This window comes from Daktulosphaira vitifoliae, unplaced genomic scaffold (assembly GCF_025091365.1).
Source record: "Daktulosphaira vitifoliae isolate Bord-2020 unplaced genomic scaffold, ASM2509136v1 Scaffold_1, whole genome shotgun sequence".
Taxonomy (NCBI): domain Eukaryota; kingdom Metazoa; phylum Arthropoda; class Insecta; order Hemiptera; family Phylloxeridae; genus Daktulosphaira; species Daktulosphaira vitifoliae.
The window spans coordinates 2,835,278-2,860,524 of record NW_026099572.1 but is presented as its reverse complement, the minus strand read 5'-3'; the positions used below and the strand labels follow the sequence as shown (position 1 = coordinate 2,860,524).

Here is a 25,247-nt window from a genome sequence, read left to right as displayed (position 1 = left end):
ATCAAGTAGCTTTTGGAATAAAACACCAATTTTTTTAAAATTAAACACTATCTAAAGATTTGCATCGAAGCGTTTATTTTTGATAGTGATTTTAATCACTGTCAGATATCATTATACTTGACCCAACTATACCACGTCACAACTGTGTCGCGACCCCCCTGTGCTGGATTTTTTTTATTATTATCTTTAGTTACACATTATTCTTGAATTATTAACTATGTTATACTTTTTAAGTTCATCCCTTATGCCTGGTAAGAGTGTCAACTTTGTTTTTTTAGATGGTCACACATATTTTTAATTTAATAAAATTTTTGAGTTTTTAATTCAATAATAAATGGCATTTGAATTTTTAATAAAACTTAATTTGTTTATTAGATATAAACATTTAAAGTTTCAAATTTTCGAGTTAATATATAGGTATAATACACAAGGGATTACAAATACAGGTAGCTAATTGGTTTTTTATGACATCGATATTAGCAGGTACACAGCATTGTTATTATCAATGATAGTAAAGTACATTGTTGTGAGTTTATAAATACACTAACTGCTGTGATAGCAAGGATTGTTTACCATCAATTATGACTATCAATAGATATACTTTTTGTATTGTCAGTTAGTGTATTTATAAACTCACAACAATGTACCTTACTATCATTGATAATAACAATGCTGTGTACCTGCTAATATCGATGTCATAAAAAATCAATTAGCTACCTGTATTTGTAATCCCTTGTGTATTATACCTATATATTAACTCGAAAATTTGAAACTTTAAATGTTTATATCTAATAAACAAATTAAGTTTTATTAAAAATTCAAATGCCATTTATTATTGAATTAAAAACTCAAAAATTTTATTAAATTATAAATATGTGTGACCATCTAAAAAAACAAAGTTGACACCCTTACCAGGCATAAGGGATGAACTTAAAAAGTATAACATAGTTAATAATTCAAGAATAATGTGTAACCAAAGATAATAATAAAAAAAAAATTTTTAATTATTATTATTCTGTAAGTAATTGAGTGGGTTATGATAAAAAAAATCACCCTGTATATTGAGAATTGTTTTTATAAATAAAAAAAATCCAACTACCTGTAATTTTTTAAAAAGTAATGAGATGCAGACATATTATTATACATTTGGGCACGGAGCTGATTATTTTCAAACTCTAGTCTAAGACCTTCTTGATAACACATAATTGCAAATTTATATTTTTTACACTTAAAATTAAAATTTCCATCTTCTTTGTGTTTATCAGCTAGTTCTTCTGAAGTATTATCATCCGGATCATAACGTAAATTTTGTAAACCTTCAACAAGTGGTGAGGGTTCTTCTGTTGGATCAGGTGGTTTTGTCATAAAAAAAGGATGTTTATCCATTTCCTAAAATATGAATTAACTTAAAATAATTAACTAGAATAATAAATCACTAAAGACAAAAATATTTTTTAATATTAGAGCAAACTATAACAAAATGTATACATTGATATTTCAACATTAGGGTATTACCATAAAATTCTTAAAGTTATTAGTTACAGATTACAAAATTTTTATTTTATTATTAGAGATAAATTACTGTAATAGACTAAATAAACATAGTTTTAATATTTACTTCTCGCCAATTAGATTCGTCCCAGCCATCTTTATAAGGTTTCTGTTCTAAATTATCAATGAAATTATCTAAATCTTTGTCAAGACGACTTGCAAGTTCTTTGCGTTCTTCATCAGTCATCGGATTATTAGTCTTGATTAATTTACTGAAATAAAATTTAAAAATATAAATGATGTTATTCACAACATTGATTGACACAACCAAGGCAAATAATTTATAAAACTACTAATATTACTTACTTATAATCATCCATCTCATCAAAAGTTATATTCGAATTTTTGTAGCTGTAATGCAGAATAACTAAAATTAGTCAAACTTAAATCAATAATCCTTTCAAATAAGTATAATATTACTGTAACAATCCGCACATGTACTAATAAAAATGAAAGGATTTCTGTTATCAAAGTTCGGTATTATCAAATTATCATAATATAAAAATACTTTTTACTGATAACAATATTGAGATCATAGACCATAACTGAGGTCTGTGATTGAAGTAGCCCTTTCCTTTTTAATACAGTTAGTTGTCCATATTATTATTATTATGAACAACTTTATACATACAGGCATATGCGGAAATAGTGTTCGGATTTAAGGAGACTCATACGTAGAAAAATTTATCTCGATATCAATTACCAAAAATGTTTTTATAAAATATACAGTACCCCTAAAACTTACTGTTTTCGTAGGAAAAATGATATCCCAGGTCAATTAGTCCTGCTAAAATATTTGGTTTTACCATTGTCCCTATATATTATAACATTTCAACTATAAAAGTTATGCTCAAAATATATGAATTTAATATACAATATACATAGTTCAATGACTACAAAGAACACATAAAAATTGAAGTATTAATGTACTGTATTTATAGTATAATAATATTATATTTTAACTAAATTATTAGTTTTTACAATGTTAAATTCATTCGTCTATTAGACAATTCAAAAGTCTGTTTTAAATATTTTTGCGTTACAAATTATGAAAATGTTTCGTAAGGTCTGACAATTTCTAACCTTTATCAAATTAAAGATTTTAAAGTTAACTACATTATTAAAAAAAATTGTTCAATTCATTGTTCTACTGTGAGAAATCGGCCGTCAAAGCTAAATAATAATGTTATACTCAAATAAACATATCAACTAACAAGCATTTAATATTCAAGTGAAATTTTAAATCATACAAATTGTAAAAGATTCCGATCAAAGTATTTTTTATGGTAGTGATGTTAATTACTGTCAAATATCAATGATTGTCTCAACTATGCCGCAACCCTCTACTGTACAAAAACCAACGAGAAGATAAATTTAATGCTGGAATGGCTTTTTTCACTTTTTATTAGTAGAACTTCGAGTTTCGGTTCCCTGATTGCGACGTGTTACATACTCTTATTGTGTACCTTAGAGTATTTTATTATTTTTGTACAATTGTTAATTAATAAAAAACATTACTTATAAAACGAATTGCTTAGTTATTGTTTTAATTACCACAAAAACTATACAAATTAGTGAAAAAAATAACACAAAATATTCGCTGAACATTAAGTTATTAAAGATATCAAAACTTGAAGGGTTACCTGTATATTAAGCGCCTACTAGGACTTTTGGAGTGGAGAAGGAATTCATGTACCCCCATAAATACGCCCCTGTTATGCAAGATGGTTATTTTTTATGAACTATTTATTTAATAGAAAAATAAAAAACATTGATAAGTTTTTTTGATGTTATTTTAATTATGTTTTTTTAAATTTATCAATAATGAGGTATTTTTTATGTCGTTATAAAACTGCATACTTTATTTTTCCTAATGGGAACATACACAATTAATCAGCTTTAACATATTAGATAATGATTCAATTAAAAAAATGGCTGATCAAAAAAAATGTTTAAATCAATAATTCTGAAATTATTAAAAATTTTAAGTAATTACTAGAGAATAGAGCGGATACTATTTTTATTTTAAGGGAATTAGGCATATAGAACTTCCAAGAACAAAAATATTTACATACATTAAATAAAGATACAACATTTTTTGGTTATATTGTATTAAAATTTTTTCTTATTTATACTCTTCTATTACAAACCTCAATTACACCACTAAATATATGACTTCTATATTTCTTGCAGAAATATAAATTTATCTGAATTGATTTGTTATATTAATGAATGTATACATTACATTTGATAAAAAAATGAAAGTGAACGTGAATGAGTTCAATTATTTAGTAAACATTTTAAACATTGCACAAATTTAGAATTGATCAATAATTCTTCTTATTTATACACATTTTTAAGAAATAAATAACACTCAAAGTTGATATTTGTTAAAAATTATAAAAGTAAAAATAGTTTTAAAAAATTGGTAATAATTCAAAAATATTTTAAAAATAACTGGTATTTTTGAAATAAATTTTACAAATAGTGTACACAAAAGTCACTCTTGAATAAATTAAAAAAAAATCGCTTTACTGTCCATTATTATAACTACTAATCAATAATGGTGCTAATTGCTCTGAAAAACGTGTATAGTTTCGTTCCAATTCTTGTTGATACTGGCGTTGATCAGGCCCAATGAGTCCACGATTTTTTTCTAATGCATCAGCACATCTAGAAATATTTATAAGCATACAATTAACCCATTAGTAGTATAAAAATATGTACCCTATCTAAAATAGAAAATATTTAATTTCGTATAAAAGAAAAAAGATAATAAAGACTGAACTGTTATATTAATGTTTAGCTAGTAAATTAATTTATGGTGATAACATAAATTTTAAAATACTATAAAGTATTTTTTTTTGAGAATATTTTTGTAACTTTTAGAGTTAAGTATTTTTAATATCTTTAAATTTATTTCTTAAATTTTTAATTTTTGTTAAAAATTAGTAAAAATAAATAAAAATTTTTAATGTATCAGATTGAAACACAAATTATTTTTGTTTACATATATAAAATTTAATTAGTAATCGTAATAACAAATAATTTTAATAATAACTAAAAAAATATAAAAAAAAACTTACTTTTTTGAAAAATTTTTAAAGCATAATCTTAATTTATTTCGGAGTCTTGTAATTGTTTTAGAATTTTGACTACTTAAATTTTGTTGTTGGGATAAAAATACTGTAGCCATTTCCATTGGACCACAATTTACCGTAGTACCTATTAGTACACAAAATATAATAAATAATTATATAGTTTATAATTATATATATAAATAAAGATATAATAGTTAATAATCAGAAGAAAATATCATAGGATAGTAAACACAAATATAAAGATATTAACACCCTGATACTAAACATGAGGGATTCTATTTGAAATTGTACTAGTTCATGATGATTTATGAAATATATTTTTTACATAATATGTAAAAATATTAAATATTTAACAAACAAAATTTTACATTAACTCATTAAAATATGGTCAAAATAAAATAAAATTACTTTAAACAAAAGAGACTCGAAAGTTAGAGATTTGGGTAGCTTAGTGGAAAAGTTATTACCCGAATAGCGAAAAATCCTGGATTTGATCTAGTCTACTAGATATATTTTCCTCAGTTTCCGTGTTACTATGTTAATAAGTTCTTAATTTATTTACCTATACATCCCTGCAATACCATTTGTAACATTTTTGCATCTGCAGGTGACTGATTAATACTCCTAGACAACTCTTGAGTCTTTTTTTGCAAGTCTTCAATAGCTACTTCTATAGGCTGCATTACCACTACTTCCATATTATCTCCACAATTATGTTCTACAGACCTTCTACTAGGAGTGACATTACGGCTTATGGCCATGTTAGTACTGCTCTTCATTACAGGTATTCGAGTAAGTATGTAAGGAAAACTACGTTCTGTTGTTAACAAAGTTTTCCTTTTATATTGGTCTCTTAATTGACAAGCATGAGTGCGACCATCATCATCTAATGTAAATGGTGTTGAATAAACAAATCGTTCTAAAATCATATTTTATTCAAATATTATTATTATATTATGTATACCTAAAAAAGTATAAAGCTTTTAGACTAACTAATATTTTCAACATCTTCATTATTTTTGTTAGAATAAATACTATGAGATGCTAATCTTAAAGATGGAGCAGTACAAGGTTCCACATAAGTTATTTGAATGTAAACTTTTTTTTTATTATCAATTGATTCTCCTGAAATTCTATTTGAATGCTTAACTGCAATAACATTTTCAGCTCCATACTTTTCTGAATAATGTGACTATATTAAAAAAAAAAAAAAAAAATTTAGTGAAATTAATCAGTTATGTAATATTTTATTAAAAAAATATATAATACTTAAACAATAAATTATTATAGCTTTGATGCGGAGCTGAGAAGGTATTAATTTTACTATGATGTGATTTTTTTTTTTTTTTCTGTTACCACTTATTCTCAGCTCTCACCGAACTGATTTCTTTCAAATATACTTCAAAATATTACAAATCGTATCTAGTCTATAATACATTACCCTCAAAAATTAAAACAATTTCTCTTGTTCCCCGTAAATGGGGGAAATTTCCAAAAAAATTACAAATTTAAAAATAGCTAATTTTTGAAATTTTTTCAATTTTTTTTTACTTAAAACTCCATAACTTTTTCAAAATGATAACTTTTTCTCAAAAAATTAATTTTTGAAAATGTTCCGGAAATACTGACACTTTTATATATATCTTAAATTAAAGCTAATGTAATATAATTTATTATGGGAAAAAAAAAATTTCATACTTTATTTTGTTTTCATAGTGAAAATAGATATCTGAGTTAATAAAAAAATATGATTTTTGTAAAAAAATTCTTTTTTATATATTTAATTTTATAACGCTATTACTTTTTGAAAAATGTATGGATTATAATATTTTTAGATAAGTACTATTTATCTCTTTCATTCGACATACATTTTTTTAAAATAAAACCATTTCCCTTTATATTTATATATTATACTTGTAAATCATAAAATTTGTAATCAGGATATAAATAAAGAAATAGGAGATCATATAGCTTTTGGAATAGTCCACCAATTATTTAAAATGAAACACTATCTACAGATTTGTATCGAATCGTTTTTTATGATAGTGATTTTAATCACTGTCAGATATCATGTATACTGGATACAACTATGCCACGTCCCAACTGTGTTGAGTTTTTTTTAAATGAACAAATTAATATAATTTTTTTACAAAAATCGTATTTTTTTTTATTAACTTTGACATCTATTTTCACTATGAAAACAAAATAAAGACCGCAAAGATGAGAAAATATTAATTTTATTAAGATGTCTTTTTTTGTGTCTGTGAACACTCAATCTAAGCTCTCACTGGACCAATTGTTTTTAAACAAAACTGATAGATGGTATTAGTTTAATAAGGACACAGTACTACAATTTAAAAAAAAAATGAATTCAAACATTTTAACTTTAACTAAATTTACTAAAGAAATATTAACTCAATCCAAATACAGTAATGGTGCTAAAGTTTTAATTGTTTAACAAACATTATACCCTTAGACAATTATTTTTAATAAATTTAAATATATTCATAATTATCTTTTATCATATTTAGCTAACTTTCACTAGATTTTTTACCTGTAGTCTATCAAAAATTTCTGATAATTTAGTTAGTTGTGGTTCTTTATATATGTACTGTTTGCCACAAAATGCTAAATCAGTGGATTCTTCATTACTTTCACTATTACTTTCATCCACATCACTCATACCATTGTAATAAATTCCAACTCTAAAATAAGTGCAATCGTTATAAGTCTCACTACTAGGTTTTGTTTTTTTTTCTTTTTTGTCTAAATTGACATATGCTTCTTTTAATTTTCCATAAGCATCAGCCAATCTTTCATATCTACCAAGATCTTCATTAGTGTTATTACCATAACCAAGTTCTATTAATGGTATTAGCAATTTGTTATAAATCTTAGCCATTTTTTCATACATAGTGGCTTTCCACAAAAAATCTACAGCTTTTTGTAATTCAATAGTTATTAAATCTAGTAATGAATAATAAGATGTAGATCCCTCGACTTGTTCTTCTAATAATATTTTTTCACAAATTTCATACAAATCATTATTTTCTTCCATAAATAAATCATCAGACACAGCACTTTCTTCTACTAATACATTTGGACTAATATATTCTAAGCAAGCAGCACCCTTATATACAGATAGATTGTGATTTCCATCATCACTTCTCTTTAAATATTCACAAAGAAGAGCAGTTCCACTTATACAACACATTGCTGCTTCACAATGATTTCCATTCTATGAAAAATTTAAAAATTACTAAGCTGATTATAATTAAATTTATTAATTATTACTTTAACATGGACATTTGCCATCCGTTTTAACCATCTCAATCTTAATTGAGGCATAAGGCAAGCGGATGCCTGTTGGTATCCACAGGCTATAGAATACATAAATTCTAACAGCATTTGTGAATCTTCAGATGAAATTAAAAGTGATGGATTCATTATCAACGAAGTGTCTCCTACATAATTATTGTGTTTTATAACTTCATATATTTTGTTCATATACTTAATAACTTTAAACATTCCGTCTATACTTTCTTTCACCTTTAATTAAAACATTACAATATTTATTGAGTATTTAATTATAGTGAAATATAATTCAATTTACCTGTTCATTAAATGTTACTGTATTTAGAGTAGTTGAAACCTCATTGAAACTACTTATATCATCATTCTCACCATATCTCATAACAATTTGTAATGCCAATTTTATGCCTTTATATCGTTGTGCATCTATATTTGTACAGTACCATTGATCTTCAACTCCTGATTTTTCCAAAATACAGCTTAAAGCTAATGCACCGTACATTTTTACACGTGCAAAGTTCTAAAAGATATAAAATAATTTCTATACTACTGTGTTAATGAAGTGAAATTGTTATTTTATATGTAAAATATGTTAAATAAATGTTTAAAATTATTTGATTAAACATTTTTCAACTACAAGAAATTCAAAATAAACTGAAGAAACTAAACTTTAAAATTGAAAATGATGATGGTATTTTTATATATATATACTTACATTATCTAGTTCATAACTAACTCTCATCAACCAATAATATGTGGCTGAAGCTTGCATTAAAATAGTATCTTCGTTGCAACTACATTTTCCTTCAGTTATGTAAAAATGGCGCATTATAACTAGACATGTTTTTTGTAAAAGATCATTACATTCATTATTATCTATAAATTCACAGTCACAACCAGAATCTCCATCATCTTCATAACTTTGCTCTCGATGAATAAATAAGAGTCTTGGGTATTGAGCTACTGTAGTTCTTATTATTTCAAAAGTTTTTTTTAATGCTCCAATAAAAGAACCTTTATTACAATTACTTGGATATGTCTGGTATTGATATGTTCTCAAGGCTTTTAATAAAACTTTGAAAGCTAATCGTACAGTACTCGGTACAGTATTCATTGAAAATTGTATATTTAACTTAGCATTTCTTGATGACACTTTTATGACTTTTTCTAGTATATTTAAAATAATAAACCCTATTTCATTAGCAAGCATATTGTCAATATATAAGTCATAATTAATTTTTTCTGAACATTTATTTGATTTACTACAGTAATTAAATTGTTTTACAACATTTTGAGATGCAGATGCAGATGTATTAGTATGATAATGCATAAGATCTTTATTCCATCTTACTTTACTATTTGAATTAGTAGAAGACTTTCTTCTCTCCATCAGGTCGTTTCTAGCTCCTTGGCGTCCTAATATAACATCTTCTAAACGTGATTTAACATCGTCGACAGATTTTAAAGGTGGTATAGACATATTTCCTGTACTTGAATTGGGTTGACTTTGATTTGAAGATAGAGGTAATGAAGAATAAGAAGACACATTAGGAGACGAAGTGGGACAATGTAATGATAATGATTTACTTAGCTTTGGAACTGCATTTTTCTTCTTGTAATTTATGTTGATATTACCATCATTATATGCAGTATACTTAAAATGTTCAACACATAAACTCATCAGAGTCAACAAATTGTTAGAGTATAATGGCGATAATGAAATTAAATACTGTGTAAAAGGTTCATTATTGAGATCTTCTGCATTTTCTTCTTCTGAATTTTTTAATATCCACAAAATAGTGGCTAAAATATTTTTTATTGTCTTTTCTGATATAAATGTTGACTTAAACTTTATTGCAGCTTTTACACTTGCAATATTTGATGATGATATTGCTTCAAATGAAACTGTTCTATGACTGCTTCTTCTTTTAATATTGTCATCATCAACATTACTATTAAAATCTTTTTCGTCAGATTTATCTTCATGAGATAAAAGTGCATCTAATAATACTTTATCTTTTAAAAAAGCACTTAAAATTGGAATATAAAGCCAAGCTATAGCTACATTTGAATCTCCAATTTTCAAATCATGTTTCTGAAGCAACCAAATAATTAACTCAGTAGATTTTTCTTTGACTTTTGAATCATTATAAGGAGACTTTAATACTTCGATAAATTCTTGAAGTACAAGTGAAGAAAGATAATGTTTTTTTTTATATTCAATACACAAATCAGTTAAAAATATTTCATCATCACTGTTATTCAATAAATTTAATTCTGTATAATACTGATGGTCTGATAAAATTCTTAAGAAGTCAAGCTGCAAAAATAGACATTTTTAATAAGTAGCATTAAAATATATTTAAAAAAATAATATCTAAATTAAAATAAAACATATTATTACACAACTATTTTATATCTTTCAATAGAGTTCATCCCAATTTTAATATTAATATTTTATCATCAAAATTAATATTTCAATGATCAAGAATTTTTTTTTATAAAAGAGCTACCGTTTTTTAGATGGCTATTTCATTAAACGACAAACAAAAGTGACTTTCAAAACAAATTTTTGAGATCATACAACAGCTTCTTTATTTATGTCGTCAAGAAAACAATATATTGTCTGAACCCACTTATAGAAATAAAGCTGTTAAATATATAAATATTTTATAGTCTCAACCAATAATTTTTTGTAATGTTAAAATATTTTAAAGTTAAAATTATGAGAAGGTATCAATATTTTACTATGATTTTATTAATTAATTTTATTATGACGTGTGTTTTTTTTATCTTTCGCCACTTTTTCTCAGCTCTCATTAAACCAATTTCTTTTAATCATACGTCAAAATATCACAAATCGTATCTACTTGAAGACATTTTCCTTAAAAATTGAAAAAACTCTCTTCGTTCCATGTAAATTGAGAAAATCAGCCAAAAATTACAATTTTTAAAATAAGTAAATTTTGGTATTTTTTCTTATAAAACTGTCATAACTTTTTAAAAATAAATACAAAAAAATTAATTTTTTTTATATAGACACCTTAAGTATTTTCCTTTTATATGATATCATTTTTTTTTTTTAATTCTGACTCGTTATCCACCCACAAAGGGGATTCAAAATAGTAACTTTTATACAAAAGTCAACTTTTGAAAATTTTTTAGAAATACTGTGTTTTTGAAACATATATTAAATTAAAACTTATGTTACATATTATAAATTAAAAGAAAAAATAATTATCCCGAAGACTTATTTTCTATGTGTAAATGGCTGCTATAGTTAAAAACATGCTATTTTTGTGTTAAAATGTTCGATTTTATATTTTCAACTTGAAAAATATGTTTTAAAAGTAGAACTTTTTCAACTTAAATTTTGAAAATGTTCCAGTAATACTATCTTTTAAATATATGTTAAATTAAATCTTATGTTACGTACTATAAGTTAAAAAAAAAAATTTGTCCTGACGACCTAACTTCTATGTGCACATGACAGTTGAAGTAGAATAAAAAATTGGAGTTAATCTAGCTTTTGGAATAATCTACCAATTTCTTAAAATTAATCACTATCTACAGATTTGCATTGAAGCGTTTTTAATGATATAGATTTTAATCACTGTCAGATATCATGTATACTGGACCCAACTATGCCACGTCCATACTGTGCTACAACCCCACTGTTCTAACATTTTTTTTCTTATATATAGGTCTAATATTTTGATGTATTATTGAGTAATTAAATAAACGTATACAAAAATAAAACTAATATCAACTATACCTTTAAACTTGATAGAATTGAATAAGGTCTCCCATTATTGTTATTTAATTTTTGTTTAGTAGCCATTATGGAAATATATTCTTCAATTAATCCATATACATACTTTAATCCATTATCATCACTAACAAAAACTACTAGTAAATCTTTTAAAAATTTTGCAATGTTTTTATTGAGTAATTTGATACGATCTAAATAATTATTGCCACTGTCCAAAGTAGTAATGCACTCAGCAATATTTTTATAAAAGTGAATTAAGATAACATGTAAATCTTGCAAAAATTGTTCAGTGAATTTTGCAATGCTAGGTGTCTTATTTATTTGATTTTCATCATAACATAATGTTACTCCTAGTGCAATGCATTTAACTATAGCATCAAAAAAAAAAGTAGAATCGGTGGCTGCTGCTATACGCACATCAGTACATAAAGTCCATTGTTCAATGATACATTGTTGAAGAGTTTGTAGTTTATTTAATGCTGTGACACATTTTTTAATTTTCTCATTATGATGAGGATTGTTAGTTTTAATAATATTTTCTACAATAAAATTCATAATAAGTCTTAAGTACGAATATTAAATTATTAAAAATAAAAATATTACCAGACTTTTTTTTTAAAGATGTACTATATGCTTTAAAAACTGAATCACTAAATGAAGAGACAATTTCCTTATCTATTAAAGGTGATGAATCTGTTGATAAAGAATCAACAGATATTTTTTCTAAATCAAAGTAATTTTCTAATCCTATTCCATCACTTTCTTCTTTTGTTAAAATAACACAACAATAATGATACTTAATATAGCTTTGTAATATTTCGTTTCCATTTTGTTCCTATAATAAAAATTTTGATAGCATTTTAACAAATAATTGTAAAAAAATTAAGTATTATTATTAGGTAGATAATTTTGTCAAAAACTGTTATATGAACAAATATAATTTTACAAGATCATTAACAATTATTTTCAATAATCTTTACAATTTTGTATCTCTTATAACTATGATGTGGAATTATATGCATTTATAAATTTTGTCAAGTTATTTCAAATACACTATCAGGCCTTATAAATTTTAACTTTTGAACTTAGTAATATGTTATTATGGAGATAATAGTATTAGGGATTAAGGTGTTTATCTCCTCTAAAACTAAAAATATTTTTATGCTTTAAAATTAAAAATATATGTAAAATATTAATTTAAAACTAAAAAATAAAAAAAATATTTAACTCCAAAAGCCATAAAAACTACTAAAAATTTGCATATTATATTTCAGGAACAATGTTACCATCATCAGTGCTAAACACATACTGTATGTGTATGTATTTAGCAAAATTTATAAGATCATATATTTCTGCACCCTACTTATAAAATTTGACTAAAATAGCTACATTAACATCAGATATCACACATTTTTGCCTCAAAAGTACAGAAATTTTTCTCACTTTTGTAATCATCGAAATTAGTTGTTGTAATGTATGAAATACAGAAGAACCAATATCCATTGTCCCAGTACTGTTCATACACCTAGGAGGCTCTATTAATAATGTAAAGAGTTTATCTAATACAACATGAATGTATTGAACTAGTGGTCTCATTGCAGCTTTGGTTAGGTTAGTGATTCTGAAATAAAATTATTGATTAATGATGAGTTTTTTTAACATCTATAAATGTTTTTAAGTATACCTGTGTTTTAGTTCTGCTTCGATATTAGATTCTGCTAATCTTCTTGGTAATTTATCATTATTACCTCCATTATTCATCAAAGGTTCTAATAAACTACAGAAAGAAAAGAAACTATTCAGAGCTGAATCACTAGGGTGTATTGATGACACTGGTTTTAAATAAACAACAAAGTGTGGTTTATGGTTATCTAGCCATTCAATACCAGGTAATGCTACATCAGCAGTTATATATGAGTAGTTTGCCAGTATAGGATCAATAGGATGTAAAGCAACTGGTAAACTGTATTCACCTTCTACCAATGCTCTATCTTTTAATAATGGTAGCCAAGTATATCCAACTGGAGTTTCCAAACGTGAATTTTGTCCAACACTAGTTTTTTTATCTCCATCTTTACCTTTACTACAACTTACATGATAAAATGTAAATAATAAATGATAATTTTTACTTCCATTTTTGTCCATTCCATCACCTCCACGTCCATGTATATCAGCAGGAAGTTTTATTTTAATTTCATCATAAAAAGAGGGCCAACGTTGATGATAAGTTATTGAAGTATATGCTTCATTGGTAAAACAATTTTTCGAATTATTTTCAATATAACCTCCATCCCCTTTAAATATTGCATACATAGCATCTACAGGCTGTTGCTCTCCACACATTAATTGAATTTTTACAGTAATATTTCTTGCTGAACCAGTACGACTTGTTAAATTGAGCTCTTTAGGATAAATAAATAGAAGATTTCTATATACATAATTTGGTGTAGTAATATCAATAGTTGTAGGGTTACTATTTGATATTGAATGAATAATAAAAGGAAATTCTAAAAGTTCCCTCACTATGGATGCTGTCTTTTCATTTTCTAATTCCTTATTACAATGCTTATTTTTACTAGCTAAAGGTAATAGATCAGAAGTAAACACATTTTCTAAAGAATTATCTTCAGTAGAAAATAGTGAAATATCTAATTTAATACAGGTTGGTGAACTTCCATTGTGATTAGTGGGGTTGAGATTCTTAAGCTTTTTTGATGCTAGAATACCAATACCACCAGGTGATGAAGTGTTGTTAGATAATAATGATGAAGTTCCTGAATGACAACTTGTTCCAGAAATATTACTAGAATATTGATCCCCAGTATTTCCACTCCATGTTTGACATTTTAATTCGTGTAACAATTTGTAAAGATCTTCGTCCTTTAATTTGTCAGTTTCCTAGAAAGTTTTAGCAGTAAAACTAAATAATTTGAACATTAAAATTAAATAATTAGATTAAAAAATTTTTTTTCAACTTTAAAATTACTCTAATTTGATATCATATTGCAATATTGAAAGCATAGAATAATAATTACTAATGTGATATATTTTAATAATATTTTATTGAATTTACTTTCAAATAAATATGCCAATACTCTGAAAAGTATTGTAATAAGTATATTTGATAACCTAATCTTGGAGTAAAGTTACCTACATAAATTTACGAAATAGCTATTTATAGTTATATAGATTTAATTTAAATTAAATTAATTTTATTTCCTTATTATTACTTATTCTATATTTCTATTAGATTAATGACTACAGAAATATTGTTTATGGAACTTCTTTTTATTTTTATATAAATTGGTTTGTTTTTAGTCTTATTACTGTTTAATGAGTTCATTATGTTAGAATATTTTATTTAAATAAAAGTAAAAATTAAGAATCTAATTTAGTAAAAAAAATACTTTACTTGTTTAAAAAATCCATTTATAGTGAGTGTAAGTGGTCTAAAATCAGGAATATTATTGTCAACACTTGTAGGATAACGAAAATTTCGGCAATGATGAGTACTATCACTAATATTTTGAACGCTACCAGAGTTACACAAGAAATCTTCTTCTGACCAACTATACCTTCTTTGTTTACTATTTGTATTTTTAATTAAACGATCCATAGTAGCTGTTGTTTCTATGTTTTTTATAGAGTTTTCATTAGGGATAATTGAAGACTGATTGCTGGAGCGGCGGTCAAGAGAGCCTCGATGTTGTACCATTGTTGCTGTCACTAAATGATGATCTGTTTGTCCACTTGGTCCTGACCATTTTTTACGAAACCTTTCAAACTCACCTAATCCAAATCTACTATCTAAAAAAATAACAATTTTTCAAGATACATATTTAATAAATACAAAGAAACTGAAGTATATTGAAAATTAATAACAGCTCTTAAAATTTGTTTGTAGTATTTTGTTATAAAAATATATAATAATTACCTAAACTATTTGTTGAATTTAAATTTACATTATTACGGTCTAAACTGTCCATGGATGAAGAGCTTTTGTGATTTGTTCCAAATACATCAGCAAGATGAACTGCAGTCCAAGCATATGGAGTTTTATAGTGTACAGAAGCTTTATCCAAACTGGTTGTATGTGATATACTATTTTCATTGCGTTGTTTTCCCTGAAGGGGCTTTTCCAATCTAATCACTAAAAACAAATCTTCGCCATGTACTGCATTATTTTTACTATTTTTAGGAATATCAATAACACATGCATTTTGATGACGAATCACTGAATTTTGATTATGCAAGTTTAAATAATAGTTTTCAGTTAATTTTCGCTTTGTCCGTAAATCATAAAGTGCCATATGACCAGAAAGGTTTTGAATACTCAAAGTACTTTGATTAGTTCCATTTGACGATTGAGATGTAAGTGAATCTGATGTAACATAACCAGATATAGAATCTTGTTGAGTTGTTCCAGTGTCACTGCATTCTAATTGAATACATTCAACAAGTAAGCGACAAAAGTGATGCATGCCTGTATAATCACATGGTATTGATGGAATGTTTGTGAAAGAGTTGGCACTAAAGTTAGAATTTTCAATTTTATAAAGAGAAAATAACTTTGTACGCTGAAAAAATTACAATATTATAATTGATATAATTTCTATAGCTTACAAAGAAAATACAGTATTTAAAAAAAATTTGATTGATAGTCTTTATTATGAAAAAACATTTTTATAGTAAAAATTGATCATTGTGGCTAATATTATTTAAAATTAAAACCATCTTAAAAATATTATTAATTTAAAACTAAAAAAAATTTAACTCAAGATTTTAAAGTAACTTTTTTATGGCTTTTTGAGTTAAATATTTTTAGTTTTAAATTAATAATATTTTTAATATAGTTTTAATTTTAAAAGCAGTTTCAGATAATTATTATCTGAAAATGTTTGAAAAATATCTTTTATTGATGAGTAACTTTTCATTTATTTTAAATATATTTTCCATAATAAACAAAGAGTACAAATTAATATATAAATATGATAAATAAAAACAATTATTTATCATCAATATAATTAAAAATAAACTTACTTGTCTTAAATTATTATTCAAGTTTTGTTTTTGTTTAAAATTTTTATCATAATGCAATACATCATCCAACAAAGGTGGTATCATGGTAGAGTTAGCACTTGGACAATTATTTTTTAATCCTGATGGTGCAGGGAGAGGTTGTTTGGGATGTGCATTTGAATTGTAATGTTTAGAAGACGAAACTGCTGAAAGTAAATTATATGGAGCTGATGGAGCAGAAGCTGCCCTGTGAAGTGATGTTGTTGATGTTTTATTTGATGTAATAACTTCTTCATCATATACAATTAAACTTTTTGATGATGTATTATCAGATGATGAATCACTATGATCAGAAGAATATCCAAAATTGTGTTGTAATTTGCTTATATCTTTAATATTATCACTATCAAACAAATCTACAACCAGCCAATCTCTTGTATAAGTGTTAACCATTTCACGGACATGTCGAGCACAATCCAAGCTAAGTTAAAAACCAATTAATTATCAATTATAAAAAAATTGAAATACTGTATGTTTACTGTCATTCAAATAGAGTCAAGAAAAATATTTGCTTTATTTTTTTATGAGAAAAAGTTTACTTAAAATTGTATTAAATATATTACTAATAAATAATATATATTTTGACATTTAATTTTAAAGCAGTTAAAAATTTGACTAATAACATTTTTAAAAACATTCTTATAAATGAAGAATAATGTGTTTCAAGAACATAAAGAGCAATACTATGTAATACTAAGAAATATAAACATCATAAAAACTCTCTTGACACTTCTTGTATGACAGTGTATAGTACTTAAAACTATTAATTAACTTACAGATTTTGTTCCGGTATAGAAAGACTACATGTACGTATATTACGTTTTATTATAAATACTTTTGGGGGTTTCAATTTTTTTTTATAATTAATTTTTTTTGATGTTTTATGACACTGTATATAATATGATTGAATATTATTCTGATTTATAACTAATGATGATCCTCCATATGTAGTATTCTGTTGTGTTGGAGCGAGTAATGTAGTTGAGGATGATGATGAAGAGTTTGAAGATAACAGTGAAGTTGATGATGGCGAGGACAAAACTCCATTGTTATTAGAATTAGTATTAGTAGAAACTCCAGTTTTTAAAGAAGCAAAGGCTCTATGATTTGGTTGTTGTTTCATTGCAAAATAAAACTTTATAATAATTCCAAATCACATATTACAATTATATTTAAAAGTTTAAAATTCATATAAAAATTTAAAAAATAGTTCTGTTAAAAATGTACATAATACAATTATTTAATTATCAGTCAATAAAATTTGATTTTAAAAACTAAAATTTGTTGAAAACATTACAAATCTATGAATCTTTACATACTTCCTTAGTGTTAAAAATTTTTGACTCGATTTCAAAAAAGTTGTAACTATAAACTTAAATTAAATATTAGCTTAATTTCTGCTTGACAGTTAAATATCTAATAGTTTATTCATTATTATTATTATGGCCACAGAAATAAAAGGTATAAAGATTTTGTTTACATAATTGATATTATATCATTCATACTTTGGCAAAGCTGATAAAAAATAGGCCGGCCGGGGTCATATGGACACGAGAAAGATAGAGGGGATGTTAGAAGGTAAATGTATAGCAGTTCATGTCCTATTAATACGTGTGGGAAGATGAAACTATAAATCCATATAAATGATTACATATCTGTGGATGCGACATTTGGCCAGAATACGCGATCTTGTAGTAAACGTAACCATGTAAGCGATTATATGCTTCACTACAACACTAATACTTTATATAGATAGCACCACGATTATAGATAACACTTATCTATAATAGTGGATAGAACTAAAATATCAAAATAATAGACATCACCGACAATAGATCAACAGAATAAAGGTAGATCTAACAACGTTTCGCTTTTATTTATCTAAATAAATATACTATTGAGTAGAGGGCTATACAAATCAGGAAAATACTTACCAGGAATTAAATTATACGTCATAATTAATAATAAACAATATCTAAAATAAATATTTTTTCAGAATCTCATTACTTCATAAAATATTTACTGAGAAAATATCCCTGTGAACGGTATTTTAAAGACTAATATTTCTGAGGGAAATATTTATTGAAAAATTATTTTGGAAGAACTGTATACACGTTAATAGACATTTTTTTTTTTTTTTTAACAAAATTTTAATTATTACGCTATCTGTTACAATATTGAACAATAAGCTTAAGTGATAACATAAAAAGAAAAAAAAACAGAAGACAGAAGACAGAAGAGACTAAGTGAAGAGACCTCCCATCGGAGGTACTTCAACATGAATATTAATTTAAATTTAAGGTATTAGTCCTAACATAATATTAATAATAGTGATAATAAGTTGGATTGATACATATACATTTTTTTTTTTTTAAATTATAAAAGTAGGTCACGACACCACTGTCTTTTTAATCTTTTGTGGGGATTTCCTGGAATAGTTGCAGATGATAGTTGGACAATAAGGGGATTGGAATGATGTGTTAACTTGTTATTGAATCGTTTGTAGTGGAGCTTGGCTAGTTTAGTGACGGTGGGTAAATTGAAGTCGGAATGAAGGGTATCATTTGAAACATAGAAGGGAGCTTTGGAGATGACGCGAAGGACTTTGGATTAATAGACATTGACAAGGAAAATATTAATCGGTATAATATAGTTCCAAAACATACTAATCGGTAAACAAAATTCAGGACGGTCCTAAATTTTGTTTGACATGAAAAATGTATTATCAAATGATAATAGACTACATTTTTTTCTATAAATTAAAATTATTCCATTTTAAAATGATATAAAAAACTTTATAAACTTTATTTATTGGAAAAAAAAAAGAGTTCATTCTAAACTAAAAAATCACTATTTCTACAATCAAAACTAAAATCCTTGTTATGAAATATTGTCACACATTTCTATTTCAGAGGTATTTTAAAAATGAGAAAACCATACTATAGTAAAGCCAACTATCTCAGTTGATAATTCTACCAAGTATGTTAAGTTAGAATAATTGAATCAAATCGTTTGGAAATTATAGAAGTATTTACCGAAATGTTCGGATAAAGCAATCACACTTACAGTTCATATAGTCATAATATTGTGGTTAATAATGATCAATAATTTAGTTGTAAAACCAATGAAAACATTATAACACCATAATTGCGTTAAACGATAGTTATTATATTTAAATATTATCACAATTTATCAAATTTAACTCAAAAAGACAGAAAAAGTATTATTAAAAAAACGCAGATACGTATTTCGGAAACAATGCCCCCATTATCAAAGCTAAAGAAATATTGACACTCCGACCAGAAAAAATCCTCTTTTATACTCATAGTGACCTTATCACCTAATTATCGTGAACCTATGATTATTTTGTAAATTTTAGTTTCAAGGAATTTATATGTAACATTATAATTACTAGAGAGTAGAATTATACTGTCAAATACTTTAATTGTAACGCTAGAAAGTATTATAGTATTAATATTTTAATAATTATTTAATGAACAATATAAATATAAAAGGGGACTTGACCATCTTCTCGGTGGTCAGTGTTAAATCAATGAATGTTATATTATAATTAGTTATTATTTTGACTCTTCCTGACAACTCTCTTCCACGTGATCAAATTGGACTAGGAACACCCAGTTTGACACATAATGACGTATATATATTAAGGTGTTCTAAAATTTAAAAGTTTCGGAAATGCTTAGTGCATACCCTTCAAATTTATATGTATACATATAAAAAAGAACACAAAAAAATTCAGGTCGATCGAACAAGTTTAACCCGTACCGACTTGGGGTTGAAAATTAGCTAAAGGGGTAGTTTTTCAGTTATTTGCCATTGATTCGTAAATTAGTGCTTTCACAAAAAAATGTATAGAAAATAAATTGTAGATATAAATGTTTTGTATAATTTAAGTTTCTATAATTTTTCTTCTAAACCCACTAATTTTCTAGAAAAATTGCAAAATAAGTATTATTTTGCGAAACTGTCGAAATTGGGATATTTACGAATATTGCATCATATCTGACGAACCGGTTATAATAAGAAGTAATGTTTCATATAGAAATTGTTCAAATTTTAATTGTCTAAAAAAAAAGTAATGAGTAAAATTTTCATTGGGGCGATCGTTTTATTGTTTTTTCATGATTAATAATTATTTTTACAAAATATATGAGTATTATTGGTTAAAATTTTTGTAGTTAAATCCTGTTTATGGTAATACACAACAAATTTAAAAAATACCAACTGGAAATGATAATTTTATCATGCTTATTTTAATTTTAAAGAAATTAGAATTACAATGTTAGTACTTTTAAAAAATTATTATTGGGGATATTTTCTTTTGAGAGTTTCTTTGTTCGAATTTGGGTATCATTTAATTATCATTTAATTTGTTCATTCAAAATGAACAAATCAAAATAATTTGTTGTATTAAAACCTTAAATAATTTCCTTTTATTTGATATAATATTTTTGAATAGTTAAAATTTTAAATAAATGCAAATTATTAAGTTTAAAAATTTTTACCAGTAAAAAGTTAACAAGTTTTATATAAAACAAAATAATCATCTGACTAGTTTATTGTTACTTGTTAAATTAACAAGATTTTTAAACAAATCCACCACCAAAAAGCACATTTAAATCTATGAGGGATAGCCTTACACATAACCTAAGTAATTAAATAGTAACTATTTTCAAATAAATAAAAATATTGGCACAAGTTTCCTTTACACAAAAAACAAATCTTTATAATAGGATTGTCCAAAATATCTAATATACAAAAAACTATTTTATATTTTAAAAAATAACAAAAATAAAAGCTTCTTATAAAATATTATATCAAAATCACTACTGACAAACAACTTAAACAATTTTATACTAATGAATTAGCACTAAAAGAACAAATTAATACATTTAAAGACGCATTTATCTCGGACCATTCTGACTTAACAAACATAACTTCAGAACTAAATTCTTACGCAAAGAGTACTAATTCAAAACTTGATATGTTAAGAGATTCATTTAAGGGATTGATTAAACATGAAAGCAATAATAACAACTTAATAGAAACCACCAAAACTGAAAATAAATTTTTAGGTATTCAGGAGGTTGTCCATGATATATTAATAGCCTTACTAAGTTTAACTAACAACGAAAGGGACTCAAGCACTCATCTGCACTGTAAATTATACAAAATTCCACCTAGAATAATCAACTCTGAAATCCTTTATACTGATCTCATAAAACTCGAAAAAGTTATTAAAAAAGATGGTTATGCGTTAGTAATTCCTATAAGTAACTTATCAGTTTATTACAATTTACCTATTACAGAATATCAATTTTCAGAAAATCAAATATTAGTAAAAATACAAATTCCTATACAAGAGAGCTTTGCAGATTGGAAATTATTCCAATATATACCTGCTCATTTCAAATTTAACGATTCTATATGTCTCATCTATTCAGAAAAAACTTATATCGCAGTCAATTCAGTTAACAACGAACACCGTTTGATATCAGGCCTATCCTTAAGAGACTGCGATCCGCCCGTATTTTGTTTCATTCCAAAATTTTCAACTGATATTACGTTAACACCAAAATGCGTAGAAGCTATTTTCAAAAATTTATCGCTTAATAAACCTAATAAATATTGTTATTTCCAGTGTGTTAATCAACAAGAAGTCGAATCTGTAATAATTAAACAAATAGGAATAAATACATTTGCAATAACTAACCCTCTCCCAATTTTAAAAATTCGAACATTTAACACTAATAACACTACTCAAACTAACTTAACACTAAATTACAACTACCCTGGTCTAATAAAACTAACCTTACCATGTAATCAAGAATTATTAAAAAATGATGAAATACTTATACCCAAATTGTACCCATGCGAAATAAATAATGTAGGTAAATTATTAATTAGACGTGTAATTCCGATATCATGGACTAATATACAGTCACTTAAAATACAGCACGAGGAACAGAGGGAAAAAATATATTTTGCAAACTTAACAAAATCTTAGACAGAGACTGAGTAAATAAAATACCAAATTTTCACACTACAAAACAAATACCAAATCCAGAGAAGTACTTTAATGACATCATTTTAAAACAAATATCACAACCTTTTATAGATGAATTTCTTGGGGATATAATATATCTATCATGGCTGACAATATTATCACTGGTCATAATTTTTATGTGTTGCAAAATATATCCTATAATAATAAAAATGGATATGATTTTAGTGCCACCTCCAGTTCCAAGGAAACAATTCTAAATACTTATCTTATATTAACTTATTGCTCTTATGAAACATACAAACTACACTAATATTAATTTAAGCTAATAAATTTTATCTTTTACAGGTAAAACTCATAAAACTAACTTGTAATTTTGACTGATTTCTTGATATTTTTACTACAACTTTTTACAATATGGATAGGAATTACAAATTTTATATTATAGATTTTGATTTTGGAATGTTTAGGAGACATGACATTGTCTTAGTAAGTGGGGCCATATCGGGTAGTTTACACAAAGATCAAGTAATAAAATTAGAAGGGACACCATTATTATTGGGTAGAAAATTCACTCAACTATTAACGAAAAGTCTCTGTTCGCCTTTTGTAAGTGGGGTATTGAAAATATTCGAAGGAAAAGAAGAAAAGGCCTACCCTCTCTTAGCAGAACTACACGACAGCCAATTCGCAATAAATGACACACTTAACCACGATTTCATTCACAGGACAATTTTTAACAATTCAGAAATTCTAGTAATAATAGTTTATGAGGGAAAAAAAATTAGCAAAACAAGTGGAAAGGCCATTGTACGAACTAAAAGCTAACCGGAAAGAACAAGAAGCCATTCAAAAAAGTATAGAAGAAATAACAGTAATTGACAACGAAACAGATATGTAAAAAAAAAAAAATGTATTATAATTATTTATTTTGATTAAGGGAATAATTAGATATAGGAAATTAAAGGGAAATAGAGTTAGGTAGCATTAAAAATATTGGGATATAAACTTTACTATTATTATTTTATTTCTTTTTGGGAAAAAAAAAATGAACTCTGGTACAACACACAAACTAATACTCATTCCATTATAGTATGCTACTAAGTACCACAAAAAAAAAAAAAAAAAAACATACATAAGAGCTACGATAAAAAAAAAAAAGAAAAAAAAACTTTTATTACATTGTTTTTCTAGACACATAAGACATTGGGGAAAAAAAAGAAATATAATTAAAGAGTTAAATATAAAAAAAAATATATAAATATATATAGATATATATCAAAAAAAAAAACCCAGCACAGTGGGATCACGGCATAGTGGGGACGTTGCATAGTTGAGTCCAGTATAGATTTAATCTGACAGTGATTAAAATCACTATCATAAGAAACGCTTCGATGCAAATCTGTAAATAGTGTTTAATTCTAAGAAATTGGTGGATAATTACAAAAGCTACATGATCTGCTAGTTTTTAGATTTTTTAGAGCCGCTATTGATTTTTTTAATATTTTTTTTTTTTAGAGGCTAATTGAATAATTAAATGCATCTTTTACGATTAAAATTTAAATTCAACCCTAATGTAAAAGGGTAGAAAACTACCCTTAAGAAATTAACTTAACTTAAGAAATTTAAATGGCAACCCCTAATTTTTTCTACTCATTTTAATAGAGAATTCAATTTTAAAAAGAATTATGGTGAAAATAACTTTTTATGTTAAATCATTTTTAAATAATCGTTGTTTTAAGGGTAGAAAAGTGTCCTATTTGAAGGCAGATTTTGCTATGATCATTTTTATGAATTTAATTTTATAAAGATGATATCAATTGCAAATTATCTGCAAATTTATTAAGAAAAAAAAAATTTTTATTAAAGCATGTAAAAAGAACTTAAATGGACATTTTAAAAATCGTTCTCTTATACGCGATCTTTAATTGGGGTATTTGTAGAATATAGCATTATCGGTCAATGCATATCATAATGTTTCCGGATTTTTTTCTATAGGAGTTTTAGCATTGATATCTAACATACATAACTAGTGTACACTTTTATCTGTGACCGTTGAAATGTATTCAATTGTTATATAACTGTGCTAACAAACCAACCTCTTGGCTTTATAAAAAAAAAACCCATCATAGGGGGGTCGTGGTATAGTAGGATCAAGTGTAATCATATCTGACAGTGATTAAAATCACTATAAAAAAAACGCTTCGATACAAATCTTTAGATAGTGTTAAATTTAAAAAAAATTGGTGTTTTATTCCAAAAGCTACATGATCTGCTGGTTCCTTATTAATACCCTGATTAAGATAAAGTATGTCGAATGAAAAAAGGATTATTAAAAAATATTATTTCTTATAAAAAAATTGTGTTGATTCATACACTTTTCAGTGAGTTATAGCATTATAAAGTT

The 25,247-nt window shown here is 25.5% G+C and overlaps 2 protein-coding genes across 2 annotated transcripts in view; both read right to left on the bottom strand.

Annotated features, from left to right (window-relative positions):
• The window catches only part of LOC126896060 (DNA polymerase interacting tetratricopeptide repeat-containing, protein of 47 kDa-like), a 6,557-nt gene extending 4,548 nt beyond the window's left edge, over positions 1-2,009 (bottom strand). Inside the window, exons 1-3 of the mRNA XM_050668502.1 lie at positions 1,858-2,009; positions 1,619-1,763; positions 1,100-1,389 (exon numbers count right to left, since the gene is read on the bottom strand). Of these exons, the coding sequence (XP_050524459.1) occupies positions 1,100-1,389; positions 1,619-1,763; positions 1,858-1,871 (449 nt within the window). The 5' untranslated portion in view covers positions 1,872-2,009. The remainder of the gene's footprint in view (positions 1-1,099; positions 1,390-1,618; positions 1,764-1,857) is intronic.
• A 1,702-nt stretch (positions 2,010-3,711) lies between these two features.
• On the bottom strand, positions 3,712-18,487 carry LOC126897757 (dedicator of cytokinesis protein 7). Its single transcript, XM_050671612.1, has 16 exons — positions 17,592-18,487; positions 16,777-17,236; positions 15,671-16,313; positions 15,149-15,543; positions 13,421-14,634; positions 13,180-13,357; positions 12,340-12,571; positions 11,740-12,275; positions 8,680-10,284; positions 8,266-8,484; positions 7,947-8,201; positions 7,207-7,890; positions 5,646-5,844; positions 5,215-5,571; positions 4,638-4,776; positions 3,712-4,224 (listed from the first exon to the last, which is right to left on the bottom strand). The coding sequence occupies exons 1-16, from the start codon at positions 17,936-17,938 to the stop codon at positions 4,083-4,085; spliced, it is 7,605 nt and encodes a 2,534-aa protein (XP_050527569.1). The 5' UTR covers positions 17,939-18,487; the 3' UTR covers positions 3,712-4,082.
• Between the last annotated feature and the right edge of the window lie 6,760 nt (positions 18,488-25,247).

What these genes read in the sequence shown, in the direction of transcription:
- LOC126897757 (XM_050671612.1), bottom strand. Translation starts at nt 17,938, where the DNA reads ATGAAACAACAACCAAATCATAGAGCCTTTGCTTCTTTAAAAACTGGA. An exon ending in GAAGCAGAACTAAAACACAG is followed by an intron (nt 13,358 to 13,420) that starts GTATACTTAAAA and finishes ATTTTATTTCAG; the next exon opens with AATCACTAACCTAACCAAAG. An exon ending in CAATTCTATCAAGTTTAAAG is followed by an intron (nt 10,285 to 11,739) that starts GTATAGTTGATA and finishes CTATTTTTGCAG; the next exon opens with CTTGACTTCTTAAGAATTTT.